This window comes from Emys orbicularis, chromosome 19, assembly GCF_028017835.1.
Source record: "Emys orbicularis isolate rEmyOrb1 chromosome 19, rEmyOrb1.hap1, whole genome shotgun sequence".
NCBI lineage: Eukaryota > Metazoa > Chordata > Testudines > Emydidae > Emys > Emys orbicularis.
The window spans coordinates 1,019,676-1,042,203 of record NC_088701.1 but is presented as its reverse complement, the minus strand read 5'-3'; the positions used below and the strand labels follow the sequence as shown (position 1 = coordinate 1,042,203).

Below are 22,528 nucleotides of genomic sequence, written 5' to 3'. Positions count from 1 at the left end.
CAGTTTGGAGCTAACTGGGGATGAGGAGTGAAGTGCAGATGTGGGTGTCTGGCTCACTGCCCCCCAAAATGGACCCGTCTGAGGGGTCCTGTTCTTTGTACCTACAAGCTCTTTGTTAGACCATGTTCCTGTCATCTAATAAACCTCTGTTTTACTGGCTGGCTAAGAGTCATGTCTGACTGCGAAGTGGGGGGGACAGGACCCTCTGGCTTCCCCAGGACCCCGCCTGGGCGCACTCGCTGTGGGAAGCGCACGGAGGGGCATATGCTGAATGCTCCAAGGTCAGACCCAGGGGGTGAAGCCGTGTGAGCTTCTTGCCCTGAAGACAGTCTGCTCCGAGGGAGAGGAGGCTCCCCAAAGTCCTGACTGGCTTTGTGGGGAGCAGTTCCAGAGCATCGCCCGGGGACTCCGTGACAGACGTGTCAGGGAGCCCTCAGCCGGCTGACTGCCCTGGGCCCGGAGCTACCTCGCCGTCCCTCACGACATGACATCTCACCAGACCCATCTTGCAAAAAGAATAGCTTAGTTGTGCCTTATTCAAATCAGAACCATATCGCGATGAAGAATATGGGCTGTAACGTCACAGACGGTCCCCCCTCTGCAGAGCCAGGAGCCAGCGTGCTCTGAGAACCAGCCTTTTACAGAGCCGCTTGGAGCAAAGGCTGGTGGCCCAGAACCTGGGGGCCCAGCTGGCCGTGAAGGCCGGAGCCCCCCACAGTAGGGGCCAGGCTGGGAGCTGCTCCAAGGCCCTGGGTAACTTGTCTTAGAAAAGGGCTTTTATCTGCGCTGGAGGGGTAGATCCCGTGGGGGGAGGGGAGGGTTAGTCTCTGTCACCGGCCTGTGTGGCTCCCCCTCGCTGGCTTGGCGCTGGCTCTGGCTCGGCTAGTAACTAACGTTTGGGTTGGTTTTACCCCGGGCAGGGCTCTGGGGCACACACTGGGGGGCCGGAGTGAGCTGGTAACGGGGGGCTGGGGGGACGACCCAGAGGGCAACGGTCTGAGTGTCTGGTCGGTCAGAACTCGGGGGGGAGTTGGGGAGACTCGGTCTGGGGAGCCCCAAGCTGGCGCACGGCCGCATAGTGCCAACTCCTGGTGTGCCCCCCGCCCCCAGGCGTTGGCCCTGGCTGGGGCTCAGCGCAGCCGGTTGGTGGAAGCCCCCAGGGCACTCCCGAGGGCACTGCCCCGGGATGTCTGCTGCAGCCAGAGGTGCCCGTGCCGCGTTGGCAGACGTCCCCATGCGGGCTTTCACCGAGCCGCGTGAGCGCCCGTCACTGTCACGCTGCAGCCCCATGGGCTAGAGCCGCCCCTGGAATTACCCAGGTCCCGACGGGCACAGCCCTGCTGCCACGGCTTCCCCGCTGGGGCGCCCGCGAGAGCTGCAGCAAAGCTGGCTCGGGTACGGCTCCGTGTCATGCGGGCGCACCCCGGGGCAGGGCAGCCAGAGGCGGGCGCGAGGGACGGCGAGGTAGCTCCGCGCCCAGGGCAGTCAGCCGGCTGAGGGCTCCCTGGGACGTCCCCTTATCTCACCCAGCAGACGCTCCGCATGCCCTCCTCCCGGGCTGCACCCTCATTCTGCCATTCCAGCCAGCACCACCATCGTTGGGGGTAAGGTCCTGGGTTCTCTCCCCGGCTCTGGGAGGGGAGTGGGGGCTGGTGGTTAGAGTGGGGGGCTGGGAGCCAGGACTCCTGGGTTCTCTCCCCGGCTCTGGGAGGGGAGTGGAGGCTGGTGGTTAGAGCAGGGGGGCTGGGAGCCAGGACTCCTGGGTTCTCTCCCCGGCTCTGGGAGGGGAGTGGGAGCTGGTGGTTAGAGTGGGGGGGGCTGGGAGCCAGGACTCCTGGGTTCTCTCCCCGGCTCTGGGAAGGGCGTGGGGGCTGGTGGGTTAGAGCGGGGGGGGGGGGCTGGGAGCCAGGACTCCTGGGCTCCATTGCAGACCAGATACCGGGCTAGATGGGCCCTGGGCTGAGCTGCCCTGGCAGTGCCTGGGCACCATCCCCGCCTCTCCAGTGACAGCGACTCAGTCCCCAGAGCCCAGGGCCTAGGCGGACGCCCCTGGCAAGACTCCCATTGGGGGTTGGGGAGCTGGGAGCCAGGACTCCTGGGTTCTCTCCCTGGCTCTGGGAAGGGGGTGGGGTTTGATGTTCTGCTTTCTCAGTTTCACTGGGCTGTATCCCCCAGAGGTGCTGCCACAGTGTGATAGATCCGTTTGCTGTTTCAGGGGCCGCGCAGGGCTCGTTTGAGGTGAGCGTTTCGCCGGAAGCTGCCGTGGTGGGGCACGGAGGGTCCGTCTGGATAAACTGCAGCACCACATGCCGGGATCCTGGTGCCAGGGGCGGCATTGAGACCTCGCTCACCAAAACCCCAAATAGTGAAAATGGATCCAGGTGGGCAGCCTTTCGCCTCATCAAAATCACGGAGTGGGCGTCGACACTTAAATGCTTCTTCATGTGCGATGGAGATATGAAGGTGGCGGCGCCTTTCAGCAGCACCCGGGTCTACGGGATCCAATTAACCGACCTGCGGGTGCTTCCCCCTCTGGCTCCAGGGGCGCCGGAGCGGGTGGTGCTGGAGCCGCTCCTCGAGATGGAGCTGGGCCAGGCCTATAACGTGACGTGCTGGGTTCTGAACGTGGCTCCCGTCACACACCTCACCGTGACCCTCCGCTGGGGGGGACAGACCCTGCACACGGAGACCTTCCAGAACCACACCGGGACCGGACCCGACAACATCACAGTGATCACGGAGATCACCCCTCAGCGACGGGACCACGGGCAGGAGATCATCGAACGACACGGCCACTGCCCAGGGCGAGGTTCGGTCCCCGTCCCCGGGACAGCACCAGCTGAACTGCACCGTGTCCGTGGGGCCCGTGTCCAGATCCACAGGGCAGAGCGTTCTCATTTACCGTGAGTGTCTGGGGGGCTCCCGGCCTGCCCAGATTTCGGGGGCTCGGCGGGGGACGTCGGCACTGTGGGCCGGGCTGGCGCGGAGGCTGGGCAGATCTCTGTGGGTTCAGCTCCCGCGGGGGCTGCTTTCAGTTCACGTCGGTTCCTCCCCCTGGACTTTCCATCTGAGTTTTCAGGCTGAAACTCGCCCCAAGCCCAGAGCAGAACTCAGCCCCCCCGGCCCGATTTCCCACGGGTCCCCCCCGCACCAGATCCCCTCCCTGCTCCCACGCCCAGTCCTAGCCTGGCCTGGGACTTGTCCCCCGACACCCCTCTGTGGGGCTCTGACCTGGCTCCCCTCCCACACAGGCGCTCCACTGAGCCGGGGTGCTCCCAACAAACCAGTCTGTCATCGCGGCCGAGCGGCTGCGTAGCCCAGGCCAGGGAATTCCTCCCAGCGGCTCCAGAGAGCCAGAGCTGCACTGGGCTGGAAGGGAGCGGGCGAGGCCACCGAGCCCCCCGCCATGCGGAGACCGGGGGTCAGTCTGCCCCTGGCCCGGCCTGCCCCGCTAGGGAGAGGCAGGTTTGTACCCTGATGCAGGGCATGAGGAGCGGGCGCTGCCAGAGAACGGAGCCCTCGCCGGCCAGAGCTGGAGGGGAGAGGTGGGGGGAGCCATGGGGATTTAGGTACCAGTCCATGTGTGGAGCAAGCTATTCTGCTGGGTAGGAAAGATAGAAAATGTGGCAAAAGACCACCTTGGCTTAACCACGAGATCTTGCATGATCTAAAAAATAAAAAGGAGTCATAAAAAATGGAAACTAGGACAGATTACAAAGGATGAATATAGGCAAACAACACAGGAATGCAGGGGCAAGATTAGAAAGGCAAAGGCACAAAATGAGCTCAAACTAGCTACAGGAATAAAGGGGAACAAGACTTTTTATCAATACATTAGAAGCCAGAGGAAGACCAAGGACAGGGTAGGCCCACTGCCCAGTGAAGAGGGAGAGACAGTAACACGAAACTTGGAAATGGCAGAGATGCTTAATGACTTGTTTGTTTCGGTCTTCACTGAGAAGTCTGAAGGAATGACTAACACAGTGAATGCTAATGGGAAGGGGGTAGGTTTAGAAGATAAAATAAAAAAAGAACAAGTTAAAAATCACTTAGAAAAGTTAGATGCCTGCAAGTCACCAGGGCCTGATGAAATGCATCCTAGAATACTCAAGGAGCTAATAGAGGAGGTATCTGAGCCTCTAGCTATTATCTTTGGAAAATCATGGGAGACAGGAGAGATTCCAGAAGACTGGAAAGGGGCAAATATAGTGCCCATCTATAAAAAGGGAAATAAAAACAACCCAGGAAACTACAGACCAGTTAGTTTAACTTCTGTGCCAGGGAAGATAATGGAGCAAGTAATTAAGGAAATCATCTGCAAACACTTGAAAGGTGGTAAGGTGATAGGGAACAGCCCGCATGGATTTGTAAAGAACAAATCATGTCAAACCAATCTGATAGCTTTCTTTGCTAGGATAACGAGTCTTGTGGATAAGGGAGAAGCGGTGGATGTGGTATACCTAGACTTGATACGGTCTTGCATGATATTCTTATTGATAAACTAGGCAAATATAATTTAGATGGGGCTACTATAAAGTGGGTGCATAACTGGCTGGATAACCGTACTCAGAGAGTTGTTATTAATGGTTCCCAATCCTGCTGGAAAGGTATAACAAGTGGGATTCCACAGGCAGGGCTGGCTCCAGGGTTTTGGCCGCCCCAAGCAGCCAAAAAAAAAAAAAAAAAGCTGCGAACGCAATTGCGATCTGCGGCAGCAATTCGGCGGGAGGTCCTTTGCTCCGAGGCGGAGTGAGGGTCTGTCACGGAGTCCACGGGCGATGCTCTGGAACTGCTCCCCACAAAGCCAGTCAGGACTTTGGGGAGCCTCCTCTCCCTCGGAGCAGACTGTCTTCAGGGCAAGAAGCTCACACGGCTTCACCTCCTGGGTCTCTCCTGGGAGCATTCAGCATCTGCCCCTCCATGCGCTTCCCACAGCGAGTCCGCCCAGGCGGGGTCCTGGGGAAGCCAGAGGGTCCTGCACCCCCACTTCGCAGTCAGACGTGACTCTCAGCCAGCCAGTAACACAGAGGTTTATTAGATGACAGGAACACGGTCTAAAACAGAGCTTGTAGGTACAGCAGCGAACGGGACCCCTCGGCCTGGTCCATTATGGGGTTCAGAGAGCCAGACACCCACGTCTGCCCTCACTCCTAGTCCCCAGGTAGCTCCAACTCTCCAACCCCCTCCAGCCCCTCCTTCTCTCGGCTTTGTCTCTTTCCTGGGCCAGGAGGTCACCTGATCTCTTTGTTCACCTTTAGCTATTTTCTTGCAGGGGGGGAAGGGGCCCTGGCCATTTGTTGCCAGGGAGACAGAGTGTCAGTGATTTATGCACACTGGCCTTTCCCCACCACCTAGAGACTTAAGAAATGCATAGGGGAAACTGAGGCACCCACACAGTATTCAGAGGAAACATTAAGAACAGTCCCACTTCGTCACATCTCTCCCCCCTTCGAGACTGAACTGAGCGAGGTCATTTTAGCCGGTGACCTGGGGAAGTTCGAACCCACCAACGTTCCCATGGATGCCCCATCATCTCTCCCATTCCTTGGTGGGAGTTACACCAGGACCTTCCAGTTTCAGGCCCTCCCGTGGGTCTGTTGTGCTTGATGGCGCTTGCAGGCTGCATGTGGGAAGGTTTATGCGGCCTGTACCCTTTTGCCACCCGAATACCCCTGGGGTCTAAACTGAGATTGGGTCTTTTCCCAGCGCTCCAGTTTGGAGGGCTGCAATTCGAGCTCCCTTGGTTAAGAGCCGCCATCTTGACCTTTGCCACCCTCTGAACAGGTGTCTCTGTCCCCAGCAGCTCGGCATCAGCCCCTTGCATGTGACGCCGCCCAAAACAATACAGCTGCAGCTTTCTAAGGGCCTGCACCATGGTCAGGCATTTCTTCTCCGAGGCCGCATAGTTCTGCTCCCAGGGCAGCCGTTTCTTGCTCAGGTACCCGGTGGGGTGTCTCCCACCCTTAGCATCGGCTTGCATTAGCACCGTGCCCAGCCAGGCTTGGCAAAGTCTGGGTTTACCAGATTTACTGGGCCCTGGATTAGAGCCTCCTTCAGTATACAGAGAGCCCTCTGGCCCTGCTCGGTCCAGACCACCTCGTCTGGCTTACCCCTCTCACATAGCTCAGGGATGGGGGCAGCTAGGGATCTAACGTGGGGTACAAACCTCTGGTAGCACCCCGCCATCCTGATAAAGGCCTGGACTTGTTTCTTGGTCTGGGGAATGGGCCAATCTCTGATCATCTCCACCTTGCACTTTTCGGCTTTTACCGTCAGTCCTGCCTCCTTGAGACAGCCCAGCCCCCTCTTCACCTGGGACACCTGTTCCTCCCAGGTTTGGCTAAAGACACACATGTCATCGACGTACGCCAGGGCCACGTTCTCCATCCCCCTCAGCTTGTCTAGAATCTCCCCAGGCCTAGGCATGGGGTAGGCATCGGACACGGTGATGGCTTTAAGCTTCCGATAGTCCCCGCAGAACCAGATCATCCCATCTCCCTTGGGGACCAGCCCCACGGGTGAGGCCCATGGGCTGTTGAACGGCTGGATCACATCTAAAGCCAGCATGTCCTTGACCTCTCTCTCCAGGTTCTGGGCTGCTTTCCCAGTGACTCTGAACGGGGAACACCTGATGGGGAGATTGGCTCCCACCTCAGGGAAGAGATCCACCAGGGGGTCTTTCCCCTTCTCCTCCCAATCCTCCCTTTTCAGGTCCAGGGGTCCCCTCACTCTCCTCCCATACAGCAGCTTGAAAGGGAAGAACCCTGTGGATTCCTGGGGCACCACCAGCTGCCTCCCAATTCCCCACAGTTCTGCTTCCCCTTGGGGAGCCCATTCCCGGTACAGGAATCCCTTCTCCCACAGGACTCTGTCCCAGCAGCCTTCCCCAAGGGGGTTTGCAGCGCTGTGGCCAGCAAGTTCCCTCAGCTTCTCCAAGGAGGGATCCTTCCGCAGCTCGGTCTGGAATTCAGCTGCTGGGGAAGGGAGTGGGACCTGCTCCCTCTCGCTGGCTGGGCCTGGGTTCACAGTCCCTCTGAGCCCTGTCCCTGGTAGCTCCCTCCCTGCTGTGTAATCACTTCCCAGCAGCACGTCTGGACCAGGCAATCCTGGTTGGCAGCCGACCTGCCCTGCCTGTGTGTCCCCCCACTCAGCTGAGGTCTCAGCTCCCACCGTGCCCAGCGCTGCCCTGGCTGTCCCAGTGGGGCCAGGCAGCGAGCTCCCTGCTCTGGTCACAGCCTCAGAGCCAGCGTGAGCCCCCTCTCCGGTGTGCAGGGGGGCAGGGAGTAATTCTCCGACACACTCAGCCCCAGGGGTCTGGTTACAGGTAGGCAGGTATTCTGAGCCCAGCAGCCCCTCCCTCCTGCCAGCCAGGTCATTTGCATTTTCACTGACCATTTTCCTCTTAGCCAATTGGTTAGCGGGATTCAAATTCAAATCCTCGGCCATTACAGGGGCAGGGCCTGGATCTTGTCCCAAAGAGACACAGTCACCCCCCAACAGGACCTCCCAGCCGATATCCTGGAGAACCCCAATGGCCAGCCAGCCCGACCCCTCCTGGGTCTGCACAGGGATCCAGGCCATAGGCAGGGCGAGGGCCTTCATCCCGGGGACCTTCACCCAGGTCACACAGCCCCTCAGCATCTGCGGCTGCACCACCTGGGGCCCGACAACAGTGCTCTCTGTCCCAGGGTCTCGCCACCCCAGGCATGTCCCCTAGGGTTACCATATCTAACAAATAAAAAAAGAGGACCCGCCACGGGGCCCTGGCCCCGCCCATTTCCCACCCTAGCCCCGCCCCAACTCCACCCCTTCCCGCCCCAACTCCGCCCCCTCCTCCCTCCCACTCCCAGCCACGCGAAAAGGGCTGCCCGAGCGCTACCGGCTTCACGGTTTGCCGGGCAGCCCCCAGACCCTGTGCCCCCGGCCGGCGCTTCCCCAGCGCAGCTGGAGCTCGGGAGGGGAAGCGCCCAGCCGGGGGCGCAGGGTCTGGAGGCTGCCTGGCAAACCGTGAAGCCCGTAGCGCTTGGGCTTCAGGCAGCCCCCTTGCCTCCGGACCCTGCGCCCCCAGCCGGGCACTTCCCCGCCCGGGCTCCGGCGGCGCAGGGTCCGGAGGCATGGGGGCTGCCCGAAGCCCGTAGCGCTTGGCTCTTAAACAGAGCCGAAGAGTCAGGGGAGGAGTAGAGCCGCCGCGGCCGGAGGCTCTGCTCCTCCCCTGACTCTTCGGCTCTGTTTAAGAGCCGAGCTGCCCGAGCGCTACTGGCTGCGGCTACCCTGCGCCGCCGGAGCCCGGGAGGGGAAGTGCCCGGCCAGCGGCTGGGGTCCGGAGGCAAGGGGGCTGCCTGAAGCCCATAGCGCTCGGGCGGCTCAGCTCTTAAACAGAGCCGAAGAGTCAGGGGAGGAGCAGAGCAGCCGCGGGAGGGGAAGTGCCCGGCCGGCATTTTTCCCGGACATGTGCGGCTTTTTGGCAATTCCCCCCGGACGGGGGTTTGATTGCCGAAAAGCCGGACATGTCCAGGAAAAACCGGACGTATGGTAACCCTAATGTCCCCCCATTGACCACCACCTTCCGCTCCCACTGGGGGTCCGAGGGGCCTGAGCCCAGGAGACTCCACGCTGACATATAGGCCTGGGCCAGGAGTGGGAGCCTGTCCTCCACCCCACCCATCTGGCTGACAGCGTCTATGGCCTTGGGACCCAGCAAGGGAGCTAGATACCGGGGCTTTTCCGCAGGGTCCCCCTGGTTCAAATCACCCGCCTGCGTGAAGGCCGTGTGGTGGGCATCCACATCTCCTCCCTCCTTAACCAGGGGCAGCAATTTAGTGTCGAGGTTCCCTGCGGAACTGGTAGCCCGGGGTCTATCCCCACTCACCCCTGGGGAGCCCCCTATGCCTCTCCGCTCCACCATCGCCAGTCCATGCTGCTGCTGCTTCTCCTGCCGCTTTTCCTCGGGCTCTCGCTGTCTCTCACAGTCCTCTCGCTCTCTCGGACTCAGCTCCAGTCCCAACTGTCTCTGATCCCCTGATGGGGAACCCGATCATGAAGACCCCCGTCTGGTTGGGGACCAGACTCTTGGGGATGCCTGGCTACTGCTCCAGCTGCTCCCAGATCCTCTTGTAGCCCCGTCTGGGTCAGGAATCTGCTCCTTAGAGCGGTCCTCGTCCTCCAGCTGCACGATTAACTGGGCCTTGGTGAACTTCCCAATGCGTAACCCTCTCTTCTTGCACAGGATCACAATGTCCTTCTTAAGGAGATGGTGATAGGCCATCACTTCACTGTTCCCAAGTTGCTTTGGACTCACAGGCCTGTGTGCTCTCAGCTCCCCCACGGTTTCCAGGAAGAACCCCTAGTGTGCCAGCCCTTCTCGTGGTCACCACCTCTTTGCCAGGGTCGAGCTTCAGACTCCTCCGCCCCTGGGACCGCTCGCTGCAATCCCCAGGGGAACCCTGTTACTGCAAATGTCCTTCTCTCTCCCAGGGTCGAGCGGCAAGCTCCTCCGTCCCTGAGACTGCTCGCTGCAGTCCTCAGGGGGACCCTGTTACTCCAACAGTCCTTCTCGCTGGTCACACAATCCTAGGGGTTAATCGCCCCCTGAAACCGTACCCCCTCTGTTTTACTGCTCCCCAGTCACTTACTGCAAGAAGCGCCATTCACGGGGTGCCGTACATCCCACCGCTACCACCAGTTGTCACGGAGTCCCCGGGCGATGCTCTGGAACTGCTCCCCACAAAGCCAGTCAGGACTTTGGGGAGCCTCCTCTCCCTCGGAGCAGACCGTCTTCAGGGCAAGACGCTCACACGGCTTCACCTCCTGGGTCTCTCCTGGGAGCATTCAGCATATGCCCCTCTATGCGCTTCCCACAGCGAGTCGCCCAGGCGGGGTCCTGGGGAAGCCAGAGGGTTCTGCATCCCCCACTTCGCAGTCAGACGTGACTCTCAGCCAGCCAGTAAAACAGAGGTTTATTAGATGACAGGAACACGGTCTAAAACAGAGCTTGTAGGTACAGCGGCGAACGGGACCCCTCGGCCGGGTCCATTATGGGGTTCAGAGAGCCAGACACCCCCGTCTGCCCTCACTCCCCGTCCCCAGCCAGCTCCAAACTGAAACCCCCTCCAGCCCCTCCTCCTCTGGGCTTCGTCTCTTTCCCGGGCCAGGAGGTCACCTCATCTCTTTGTTCTCCAACACCTTTAGCATCCCCGTGCATCGGGGAAGGGCCCCGGCCATTAGTTGCCAGGCGACAGAGACTGAGGCACCCACACTGTATTCAGAGAAAACTTTAAGAACAGTCCCACTTCGTCACACCCCCTCCCTGGGGGGGGGGGGGATTCCCCAGAGCCAGCCCCCAGCGAGGTGCCCCGAGAACAGCTGGCGTGGCCAGAGAGCTCCTTCGTGCCCCCCCAACGCGCCGGGCTCCGCTGGCAATCCCGGCCCCGAGACACGCTCTGCAAATGACACCGGCCCTTTAACTCTGACGCCTCCGGGGCCAGCTGCTCCCCAGCCCCCCACAGGGTCGGAAAAGTCCCGAAGGGGAATTTACCACCGTTTGCCTGTAACATACGAACAGTTCCCTTCGCCCCCTGCCCCAGTCTCTCCCTTACGCTCTCTTCACACAGACTGGGGGCTTTCGCTTCCAGTTAATAACGTCATTGACCCCCCCCATACCGGGCCGTGGAGCGCAGACCCTGGTCCCTGCCACGCCGCGCCCAGCTCAGCCCCACAGGCGGGGGAGACCTGGTATCCCTGAGTCCGCTCCATGGCTGGGGATATGGTGGAGGGGGGACGTAGCGTCTTGTGATTCAGCTGATCCGAGTAACGGACCCCACGGCCCGTCTCCGTTGCACAGACCCGGCGATCCCAAAGCCCGTCTGGTTAGTGTCGAACCGTTTTCACAGTGATCCCGTGGGTCCGTCGCACGTGCCCCGGGCGGCCGCCTCCCCAGCTGGGGCAGAGCTGGTGTGCGGCTCGGAGGCGCCTTCCCCATCGCTAGGAGAAGTGGTTAGAGGCGGCCGAGGCGGCCGTTAACGCCGTTCCCCTCCCGGCACAACTGTTCCGACTTTAGTGTTACAGGCGTTTCCTGCTGGGCCTGGGGTCTCCCAGCCACCTGCTTCCCCAGCGGGGCAGAGCTCAGCTGCAGCCAGACGTCCCTCCGGCCAAGGACATGGGAGATTCCAGCCCTGGACGTCCTGGGGGTGTCTGCCCCGCTCCAGAGGCCTCCCTCCCTCTGATCCTTGCTCTCCAGAGAGCAGCTGGTGTGTGCATGGGAGGGCCCCGTGCTGCCAGCGCAGAGGCCATGAACCGCCAGGCTCTTGGCATTGCCCAGCATCCCAAGGGTTAACGGGGGCTCCCCGGGGGCGAAGGGGAAAAGCAGCAGCGAGGAGCCCCAGGGCTCCGGGCCCTGCACTCCAGGCCTAGACGCTGGGCTCCAGTTCAGGTGTGTTCTGTACGGCCCCGTTCAGGCTCATCTGCTCGGCCTGCTGCTGTCTGAGCCGGTAGTTTCGGATTCTCGTGGAGCGGTAGTACATGTAGCCCCCCACGCCTAGTCCGGTCAGAGCAGCAAACGCACCTACCAGCCCCAGTGCCAACAGCAGGATGTTGAGATCTGTTAAAGAAGGAGCGAGGTTGAGGAGGGCTAAGAGCTGGTTCAGCCTCGTGGGGTGGGCAGTGGGCAGAGGGCTGGGACTCAGGACACCTGGGTTCTACTCCCCTCAGCCACTGGTCTTGGGCAAGTACCTCACTCGCTCAGTGCCTCAGTTTCCCCTTCCACTCTTTGCCTGTTTAGATGGTGAGCTCTCTGGGGCAGGGACTGTCTCTCACGCTGGGTCTGGGCAGCGCCCGGCACGATGGGGCCCTGATCTCAGCCGGGGTCTGGGCAGCGCCCGGTGCAACGGGGCCCTGATCTCGGCCGGGGTCTGGGCAGCGCCCGGCGCGACGGGGCCCTGATCTCGGTTGGTGTTCTGTCATATTTCACATAATTAGTAGGAGGACGAGTTGGGACAGAGATGAACCTGAAAACCGCTAGGCTGGAGGACGCTGGACCCATCCCCGCTCGCTCCGGGGTGGGAGTGATGCCAGGACGCACCCCCTGAGCCTGGGGGCGGTGGGCTGTGCCCTGGCCGAGCCTGTGGAGCACAAGCCACACCGATGGAACAGCCAGATGGGATCACTGGGCCTGCCAGTCTGACCTCCAGCAGGACGCCAGGCCAGAGAATGGCAGCCCAGATCCCCGTACTGAGCCCCCACGGCTTTGGGGGGTGTTTGGGCTCCTAAATCCCATGGAAAGTCAATGGGATTTTACCAAAGAGACCTGTGCTCCTAAATCCCTTTGGCACTTTTGCACGCCACCCTCCCGGTCGCCTGCTGGAAGATCCACCAAAGGCCACTTACACTCCACCTGGACGGTCACATCCCGGCTGGCCGAGCCGTGCGCGTTGGATGCTGTGCAGTGGTAGGTCCCGGCGTCCTCTCTTCTGATCTGCCGCTGCACCCCGATGCTGACGGGCACCCCGTCCTTCGTGCACACCACGTCTGGCGCTGGGTTCCCCCGGGCCAGGCAGGAGAAGGTTTGCTCCGTCTCCTCCTTCCAGATCCACTCCCTGGGGCAGCCGGAGTCGTCCATCCTGGGCCCGTCTGGAAGCGAGAGGGGGCGGTTGGTTACGCTGCCCAGGGCCGTGTAGCCCCATCTCCTGCCCACCCCCGGGGCTGCTGCCAAGGCCGGCGGCTCTCCCCTGCCACAGGCGCCTCCTCGCTGGGCTCTCCCCACTGCCCTGCCTGGCGCCTGCAGGCCTTGCTCTGGGGCAGCACAGGGGGCCCGGCGTGCAACTGATCGGACCCTTCCTGCTTCTCCACGTGGGCACCAATGATACTGCCAAGAATGACCTTGAGCGGGTCGCTGCAGACTACGTGGCTCTGGGAAGAAGGATAAATGAGTTTGAGGCACAAGTGGTGTTCTCGTCCATCCTCCCTGTGCAGGGAAAAAGCCTGGGTAGAGACCGTCAAATTGTGGAAGTCAATGAATGGCTACGCAGGTGGTGTTGGAGAGAAGGCTTTGGATTCTTCGACCATGGGATGGTGTTCCGAGAAGGAGGAGTGCTAGGCAGAGAAGGGCTCCACCTAACGAAGAGAGGGAAGAGCATCTTCGCCAGCAGGCTGGCTAACCTAGTGAGGAGGGCTTTAAACTAGGTTCACCGGGGGAAGGAGACCAAAGCCCTGAGGTAAGTGGAGAAGTGGGATACCGGGAGGAAGCATGAGCAGGAGAGTGCAAGAGGGGAGGACTCCTGCCTCATACTGAGAAAGAGGGACCATCGATGAGTTATCTTAAGTGCCTATACACAAATGCAAGAAGCCTGGGAAACAAGCAGGGAGAACTGGAAGTTCTGGCACAGTCAGGGAACTATGATGCGATTGGAATAACAGAGACTTGGTGGGATAACTCACATGACTGGAGCACTGTCATGGATGGATATAAACTGTTCAGGAAGGACAGGCAGGGCAGAAAAGGTGGGGGAGTTGCATTGTATGTAAGAGAGGAGTATGACTGCTCAGAGCTCTGGTATGAAACTGCAGAAAAACTTGAAAATCTGTGGATTAAGTTGAGAAGTGTGAGCAACAAGGGTGATGTCGTGGTGGGAGTCTGCTATAGACCACCAGACCAGGGGGATGAGGTGGACGAGGCTTTCTTCCGGCAACTAGCACAAGTTACTAGATCACAGGCCCTGGTTCTCATGGGAGACTTTAATCACCCTGATATCTGCTGGGAGAGCAATACAGCGGTGCACAGGTAATCCAGGAAGTTTTTGGAAAGTGTAGGGGACAATTTCCTGGTGCAAGTGCTGGAGGAACCGACTAGGAGCAGAGCTCTTCTTGACCTGCTGCTCACAAACCGGGAAGAATTAGTAGGGGAAGCAAAAGTGGATGGGAACCTGGGAGGCAGTGACCATGAGATGGTCGAGTTCAGGATCCTGACACAAGGAAGAAAGGAGAGCAGCAGAATACGGACCCTGGACTTCAGAAAAGCAGACTTTGACTCCCTCAGGGAACTGATGGGCAGGATCCCTTGGGAGAATAACACGAGGGGGAAAGGAGTCCAGGAGAGCCGGCTGTATTTTAAAGAATCCTTATTGAGGTTGCAGGAACAAACCATCCCGATGTGCAGAAAGAATAGTAAATATGGCAGGCGACCAGCTTGGCTTAACAGTGAAATTCTTGCTGATCTTAAACACAAAAAAGACGCTTACAAGAAGTGGAAGATTGGACAAATGACCAGGGAGGAGTATAAAAATATCGCTCAGGCATGCAGGAGTGAAATCACGAAGGCCAAATCACACTTGGAGTTGCAGCTAGCAAGAGATGTTAAGAGTAAGAAGAAGGGTTTCTTCAGGTATGTTAGCAACAAGAAGAAAGTCAAGGAAAGTGTGGGCCCCTTACTGAATGAGGGAGGCAACCTAGTGACCGAGGATGTGGAAAAAGCTAATGTACTCAATGCTTTTTTTGCCTCTGTCTTCATGAACAAGGTCAGCTCCAGACTACTGGACTGGGCAGCACAGCATGGGGAGGAGGTGACCAGCCCTCTGTGGAGAAAGAAGTGGTTCGGGACTATTTAGAAAAGCAGGATGAGCACAAGTCCATGGGGCCGGATGCACTGCATCCGAGGGTGCTAAAGGAGTTGGCGGATGAGATTGCAGAGCCATTGGCCATTATCTTTGAAAACTCATGGCGTTAGGGGGAGGTCCCGGATGAGTAGAAAAAGGCTAATGTAGTGCCCATCTTTAAAAAAGGGAAGAAGGAGGATCCGGGGAACTACAGACCAGTCAGCCTCACCTCAGTCCCTGGAAAAATCATGGAGCAGGTCCTCAAGGAATCAATTCTGAAGCACTTAGAGGAGAGGAAAGTGATCAGGAACAGTCAGCATGGATTCACCAAGGGCAAGTCATGCCTGACCAACCTGATTGCCTTCTATGATGAGATAACTGGCTCTGTGGATGAGGGGAAAGCAGTGGACATGTTATTCCTTGACTTTAGCAAAGCTTTTGATACGGTCTCCCACAGTATTCTTGCCAGCAAGTTAAAGAAGTATGGGCTGGATGAATGGACTATAAGGTGGATAGAAAGCTGGCTAGATCGTCGGGCTCAACTGGTAGTGATCAACGGCTCCATGTCTAGTTGGCAGCCGGTTTCAAGCGGAGTGCCCCAGGGGTCGGTCCTGGGGCCGGTTTTGTTCAATATCTTCATTAATGATCTGGAGGATGGCATGGACTGCACTCTCAGCAAGTTTGCAGATGATACTAAACTGGGGGGAGAGGTAGATAGGCTGGAGGTAGGGATAGGATACAGAGGGACCTAGACAAATTAGAGGATTGGGCCAAAAGAAACCAGATGAGGTTCAATAAAGACAAGTGCAGAATCCTGCACTTAGGACAGAAGAATCCCATTCACTGTTACAGACTAGGGACCGAATGGCTAGGTAGCAGTTCTGCAGAAAAGGACCTAGGGGTTACAGTGGACGAGAAGCTGGATATGAGTCAACAGTGTGCCCTTGTTGCCAAGAAGGCTAACGGCATTTTGGGCTGTATAAGTAGGGGCATTGCCAGCAGATCGAGGGACGTGATCGTTCCCCTCTATTCAACATTGGTGAGGCCTCATCTGGAGTACTGTGTCCAGTTTTGGGCCCCACACTACAGAAAGGATGTGAACAAATTGGAGAGAGTCCAGCGAAGGGCAACAAATATGATTAGCAAAAATAACAGGAGTACTTGTGGCACCTTAGAGACTAACAAATTGTGGGTTGTAGCCCACGAAAGCTTATGCTCTAATAAATTTGTTAGTCTCTAAGGTGCCACAAGTACTCCTGTTATTTTTGCGGATACAGACTAACACGGCTGCTACTCTGAAACCTGTCAAATATGATTAGGGGGCACGGGCACATGACTTATGAGGAGAGGCTGAGGGAACTGGGCTTGTTTATTCTGCAGAAGAGAAGAATGAGGGGGGATTTGATAGCTGCTTTCAACTACCTGAAAGGGGGTTCCAAAGAGGATGGATCTAGACTGTTCTCAGTGGTGGCAGATGACAGAACAAGGAGTAATGGTCTCAAGTTGCAGTTGCAGTTGGAGGTTTAGGTTGGATATTAGGACAAACTTTTTCACTAGGAGAGTGGTGAAGCACTGGAATGGGTTACCTAGGGAGGTGGTGGAATCTCCTTCCTTAGAGGTTTTTAAGGCCCGGCTTGACAAAGCCCTGGCTGGGATGATTTAGTTGGGAACTGGCCCTGCTTTGAGCAGGGGGTTGGACTAGATACCTCCTGAGGTCCCTTCCGACTCTGATATTCTATGATTCTATGACCCAGTGCATTTCTTTGGCCGATGCTGCACAGGAATGGCCGCCCCAGGTCGCAGGCACAAGAGAGTCACTGTCCCAGCCGAGTGCGTCGGAAGAAAAGCTTGTGGGACTGGAGCGGAAGGATGGGCCGGGAGCCCTGGGTTCGAGTCCTTGGCCAAGGCACTGAGCCTCTGGGGGGGGGCTCAGCTGCCATCTGTGAAAAGGGGGCGTTGCTTCCTGACTGCCGGGGGGTGAGCGCAGAGCGTGGCCGGTGGGGCCGGGGCTGGAGCAGCACCTAAGACAGAGCCGCGGCCCCTCTACTCACAGAGGACAGTGAGCCTGGCAGACGTGCATTTCACGGCGGGGATGCCGGAGCCAGGGCTTGCTTCACACGTGAACTCCCTCCCGTCGTCTTCCTCGCCAGCCGTCAGCTGGAGCTGCACATGGGGCTGGGCGGGGGCGCTGGAGACCAGGACTCGCTCGGCCTCTCTGAGCTGGAGCAGGACGCCCGGGGGGTCGGCCTCAGGAGAACGGCATGTAATGGTCACGCTGCTGTTAACGAGGGTCCGGGACTCGGTTACCTCCAGGACGGGCTCAGGGAGACCTGCAAGGGACCAGGACAGAGCTGCTGATCCCGTCCGAGGGGCCGCACGCTGGCTCCCCAGCAGGACGCTTCGCTCGAGACCGGACGGGTGAGATGGTCGAAGCCAGCGGGGGGCTAGATAAACATGGCCCGTTCAAGTTAACACCCAGACCCCAAAGGGAGTTAGGCCCAGATCCCATGGGAGTTAGGCACCTAAGTACCTTTGAGTACCTGGGCCCAAATTCCTCCCGCAGGTTGCTCCACGCATGGACTGGTACCTAAATCCCCATGGCTCCCCCCGCCTCTCCCCTCCAGCTCTGGCCGGCGAGGGCTCCGTTCTCTGGCAGCGCCCGCTCCTCATGCCCTGCATCAGGGTACGAACCTACCTCTCCCTAGTGGGGCAGGCCGGGCCAGGGGCAGACTGACCCCCGGTCTCCGCATGGCGGGGGGCCTCGGTGGCCTCGCCCGCTCCCTTCCAGCCCAGCGCGGCTCTGACTCTCTGGAGCCGCTGGGAGGAATTCCCTGGCCTGGGCTACGCAGCCGCTCAGCCGCGATGACAGACTGGTTTGTTGGGAGCACCCCGGCTCAGTGGAGCGCCTGTGTGGGAGGGGAGCCAGGTCAGAGCCCCACAGAGGGGTGTCGGGGAACGAGTCCCAGGCCAGGCTAGGACTGGGCGTGGGAGCAGGGAGGGGATCTGGTGCGGGGGGGACCCGTGGGAAATCGGGCCGGGGGGGCTGAGTTCTGCTCTGGGCTTGGGGCGAGTTTCAGCCTGAAAACTCAGATGGAAAGTCCAGGGGGAGGAACCGACGTGAACCAGCCCCCGCGGGAGCTGAACCCACAGAGATCTGCCCAGCCTCCGCGCCAGCCCGGCCCACAGTGCCGACGTCACCCGCCGAGCCCCCGAGCCCCCGAAATCCGGGCAGGCCGGGAGCCCCCCAGACACTCACGGTAAACGAGAACGCTCTGCCCTGTGGATCTGGACACGGGCCCCACGGACACGGTGCAGTTCAGCTGGTGCTGTCCCGGGGAGAGGGACCGAACCTCGCACTGGGCGGTGGCTGTGTCGCCTGACGTGGTGACGGTGAAGTTCAGGCTCTCTCCCCCAAAGGACAGGTTGAACCGGGCCTCTCCCGCGACGGGGAAGACCCCGGCCACCCTACAGCGGGCGGTCGCCCTGGTGCCCATCTCGATATAGAGGGAGGTTTGGAGCTGGGGCTCCTCTGGGAGATCTGCAGCAGGCGAGAAAAACCACCGCGGGGCATGAGGGAAACATCAGCAAAGGGAGCCACTTGGGACCCAGCGAGGAAATCCAGAGACGCGTTGACAATGGGGGCTGAGATGCAGTTTGCTCCCGATCTAACTACCAACCTGTTTATCCAGCCCATACTGTCCCACCCCCAGTCCTCTAGCCCCATCTTGGGTCTCTCTATCCCCCCACTGTCCCCTGCAGCTGTCTGTCCATCCCCTGCCCAGACTGCACCCCTCTATCTTCCTGTCCAGCCCCAAACCGCACACACACACTTCTCCCTCCATCCCCATACTCCGCCCCCAGCTGATGGACCCATCACTGCCCTTCCTGGCCCCGTTCCACACCCTGCTGTCACCAAAGCCCCGTAGCAGCCCTGAGAGTGCTCTGCCCTCCTCTGCTCCCGCCAGGCCAGGCCCCAAAGGGGACAAGGTACCTGGAGGGGAAGGTTGAAAAAGGGGAAGAAACCATCACCCCGAAGGGGAAGCAGGAGCCTGACGCTGCACAAACTCCGTGCTGTGGGGGTGAGACAACCCACCCCCTAGGGACCCTCCCTCTCCCGGGTGGGCGGGGGGCCCCACCCTGGACTCAGACAGTACCCTTGGCCCTTGGCCCCCTGTGATGTTATAAGTGTGATATAATATCTCATTGAAAGGTGACAGGGCCAGAAAGAGTTAATTACCTCCCAGACTGACCTAACCCATGGCTGAACTTTAGAGACTGGTTAGGAAGATCTGTAAATGAATAGAGCTGTGAAATGCAAGTCTGCATTGTTAGAGGTAGAAGAGGAGGTGTTTGCTCAGAGCTTGTGATGTAAGCAAACAAGGCTTGTCTATTGCTATAGTTTTAAATTCAAAGATCAAAAAAGGAATATTAATGTTTAGGAAGATGCTTGAGTGAAATAGTATAATTGTCTCTATGTCTCTTTGAAGGTTGTGGTAACCTGTATCTGAACTGTTTAATGGATACATTACCCTGTGCTAATTGCCAGGATGTTTGGAAGGAGAGTTAAGCCTATTGTTTTCTCAGGCCGAAAGGCTGCTGGAAATGTATAAGAACCCTGGGACACGATCCTGCTGCATCTCAGATCTGCTTTGGGTTTCAAGAGGGGGAAACCTTAAGCCACAAGGATTGAGATCCCCAGTCACTGACTGGAGCCACCCTGAATATGGACATTGGACTATAACCTATGGACTATTTCTAAAGGGACTTTTGGCAACTACAAGCTCATCTCTGCTATGTATCTGAACCTCAAGAATTGAATTCAAGTCTGTCTGTATATTGATCTTTTAACCAACACTCTCTCTCTTTTCTTTTTTAATAAATTTTAGTTTAGTTCATAAGAATTGGCTCTAAGCGTGTATTTTGGGTAAGATCTAAATTATCATTGGACCTGGGTATGTGGTTGATCCTTTGGGGTTGGAAGAATCTTTTCTTTTATATGATGAGATCAGATTTTCAGTAATCATCATCGTATCTGACAGGTGTGTCTGGACGGAGGCCTGAGGCTGGGCACTTTAAGGGAACTGCGTTGGTTGGACTCTGAGTAACCAGTGAGGTAATACAGAGGCTGTTTTGGGCTGGTTGGTAAATCTCAGCACTGGAATATCCACCAGCGTTTGGGGTTTGTCTGCCCCGTTTTGTTTGCAGTTCACCCTGATTGAGTGACCTCAGCTGGCTCCCACGGGCAGCACCATCACACCCCCACCCCCGGCACTTTGGCCATGTGACTACCCCTCCCCCCTCTATGTAGGGCATGGGAGATGGGTGGCATCCCTTTAAATCGCTGTGACACCTCCACGGGCGCTCACCGTGTTCTGCGTGTCGGAAGCCAGCCCCAGCTGGGCCTGGTGCGGCTGGGGGGACTCGCAAACAGGGTGCTGGGACCTCACGCTGTAGTTGTGTAAAGAGCAGGAGACGCATCAGTCTGCGTTAGGGGAGCTCCCAAAGGGGTCGCCCGGGACATCTCGGCCACCTGGGAGAACAGATCTCAGCCCCCAACCTGGGACCGGCATCGACAGGCCCAGGACAGCAGGGAATCCATCCTGGCCAGGGAGTATTTGGTGCCCCTTTGTGGGGGGGTGAATGTCGGCAGGGGGTGCAGGGAGCGGGGCCGTCAGGCAAAGCCCCTGTGTCCCCTGAACTGCCAGCCCCCAGAGCGGTGTGTCTGGCACACAAAGCGTGTCTCTGGTACACGGAACGGTGTGTCTGGCACACAAAGCGTGTCTCTGGTGCACGGAGCGGTGTGTCTGGTGCATGGAGCAGTGTCTATGGTGCATGGAGCAGTGTGTCTGGCACACAAAGCGTGTCTCTGGTGCACGGAGTGGTGTGTCTGGTGCATGGAGCAGTGTCTATGGTGCACGGAGGAACGGTGTGTCTGGCACATGGAGCAGGTGGGAACTCACCATAAACCTTGAGTTCCACCGCAGAGGAGCTGTTTTTGAAGTGGGGCCCGTGCGGTGTCAGGTTCAGGGCTGTGTGGCAGGTGATCTCCTGCCTGTGGTCCCATTGCTGAGGGGTGATCTCCGTGATCACCGTGACGTTGTCGGGTCCAGTCCCAGTGTGGTTTTGGAAGGTCTCCGTGTGCAGGGTCTGTCCCCCCCGGCGAAGGGTCACGGTGAGGTGTGTGACTGGAGCCACGTTCAGAACCCGGCACATCACGTTATAGGCCTGTCCCAGCTCCATCTCGGGGAGCGGCTCCAGCACCACCCGCTCCGGCGCCCCTGGAGCCAAAGGGGGAAGCACCCGCAGGTCGGTTAATTGGATCCCGTAGACCCGGGTGCTGCTGAAAGGCGCCGCTGGGGGAAGAGCCTGAAAGGTGTATCCCCGCGCCCCAGGCCGGCTGAGCCTGCCCCAGAGGGGACCCTGCTGGCGGCGAGAGCCAGGCTCAGTCTCGCTGACCGGTCGGCAGGGGCTCGAAGTGGGGCAGGGGGTTGGGATGTGGATTCCTGCCCTGCCAGGAGCCGGACTGAGCCCCACCAACTCCTCCCACCCAACGGCTGCCAGGGGGTAACTCCACGCAGGTGCTGCCTGGGTTAATGGAGCGGAGCCAGTGTCCCCAGAGGAGAAAGGCCCATTCTCTGCCCCCTGAGCCAGCCAGTCCCCTGCCCTAGGGCCAGAGCACAGCTTTGTACCCTAGTTCTGCCAGCGACTTTTTCCCTTTCTCTAGCTCTACCCTGCACCAGAAAGTGTCAGTGGCACAAAAACCCCCCCAGACCCACTGCAGCTGGGTACCAGGGGCACTTACGGTAAGCGGAGATGTTTGCATACGCCACCGTCGTATTTCCACCGCAGATGAAGTAGCACTGAGGGGACGACACCCACTCCTTGATATTGGTTAGGAGAACGGCCTCCCACCCGGCTCCACTTTTAGTATTGGTTTTGATGAGCGAGGTCTCCACACCGCCCCTGGCACCAGGATCCCGGCACGTGGTGCTGCAGTTTATCCAGACGGACCCTCCGTGCTCCACCACGGCAGCTTCCAGCGAAACGCTCACCTCAAACGAGCCCTGCGCGGCCCCTGAAACAGCAAACGGATCTATCACGCTGTGGCTGCACCTCTGGGGGATACAGCCCAGTGGAACTGAGAAAACAGAACATCAAACCCCACCCCCTTCCCAGAGCCAGGGAGAGAACCCAGGAGTCCTGGCTCCCAGCTCCCCAACCCCCAATCTGCTCTAACCACTAGACCCCACTCCCCTCCTGGTGATTCTATAAGAAGGCGGCTTCATTAACAATGAGTAAAACAAATCGATGTCACCACTTCAATGCTGTTTCAGTGGGGAGCTCCCAGCCCAGCCCGGTCCCACTAGCATTCCCCTGGGGACACGCAGCCTGAGCGGGGGGCGGGTGGGGGGCACTTACCCGGCAGCACCAGGAGAAGCAGCAGCCAGGCCAGGGAGCCCCCGGGAGAGGGATGCTGGAGCCGCTGGGGTCTCATGGCTGAGGAGAGAGGGACAGAGAGAGCAGGAGTCGGGGGAGCTGGGCTTGGGTTTTCCGTCGGTCCTGTGGGGCCTGGTCCAAGCCCACTGACGTCAATGGGAGTCTTGCCAGGGGCGCCCGCCTAGGCCCTGGGCACTGGGGACTGAGTCGCTGTCACTGGAAATGCGGAGATGGTGCCCAGGCACTGCCAGGGCGGCTCAGCCCAGGGCCCATCTAGCCCGGTATCTGGTCTGCAATGGAGCCCAGGAGTCCTGGCTCCCAGCCCCCCCAGCTCTAACCACCAGCCCCCACTCCCCTCCCAGAGCCGGGGAGAGAACCCAGGAGTCCTGGCTCCCAGCCCCCCACTCTAACCACCAGCCCCCACTCCCCTCCCAGAGCCGGGGAGAGAACCCAGGACCTTACCCCCAACGATGGTGGTGCTGGCTGGAATGGCAGAATGAGGGTGC

The 22,528-nt window shown here is 59.0% G+C and overlaps 2 protein-coding genes across 2 annotated transcripts in view; one reads left to right on the top strand and one right to left on the bottom strand.

Annotated features, from left to right (window-relative positions):
• Positions 1–22,507, bottom strand: part of LOC135891526 (intercellular adhesion molecule 5-like) — a 45,849-nt gene extending 23,342 nt beyond the window's left edge. The window contains exons 1-2 of the mRNA XM_065419076.1: positions 22,485–22,507; positions 22,005–22,082 (exon numbers count right to left, since the gene is read on the bottom strand). Coding sequence (XP_065275148.1) covers positions 22,005–22,080 — 76 coding nt within the window. The 5' untranslated portion in view covers positions 22,081–22,082; positions 22,485–22,507. The remainder of the gene's footprint in view (positions 1–22,004; positions 22,083–22,484) is intronic.
• On the top strand, positions 1,187–2,907 carry LOC135891721 (intercellular adhesion molecule 4-like). Its single transcript, XM_065419361.1, has 2 exons — positions 1,187–1,256; positions 2,216–2,907. Exons 1-2 carry the CDS (start codon positions 1,187–1,189, stop codon positions 2,905–2,907), a joined length of 762 nt encoding a protein of 253 aa, XP_065275433.1.
• Positions 22,508–22,528: the final 21 nt, after the last annotated feature.

What these genes read in the sequence shown, in the direction of transcription:
- LOC135891721 (XM_065419361.1), top strand. Translation starts at nt 1,187, where the DNA reads ATGTCTGCTGCAGCCAGAGGTGCCCGTGCCGCGTTGGCAGACGTCCCC. An exon ending in GCGGGCTTTCACCGAGCCGC is followed by an intron (nt 1,257 to 2,215) that starts GTGAGCGCCCGT and finishes TTGCTGTTTCAG; the next exon opens with GGGCCGCGCAGGGCTCGTTT.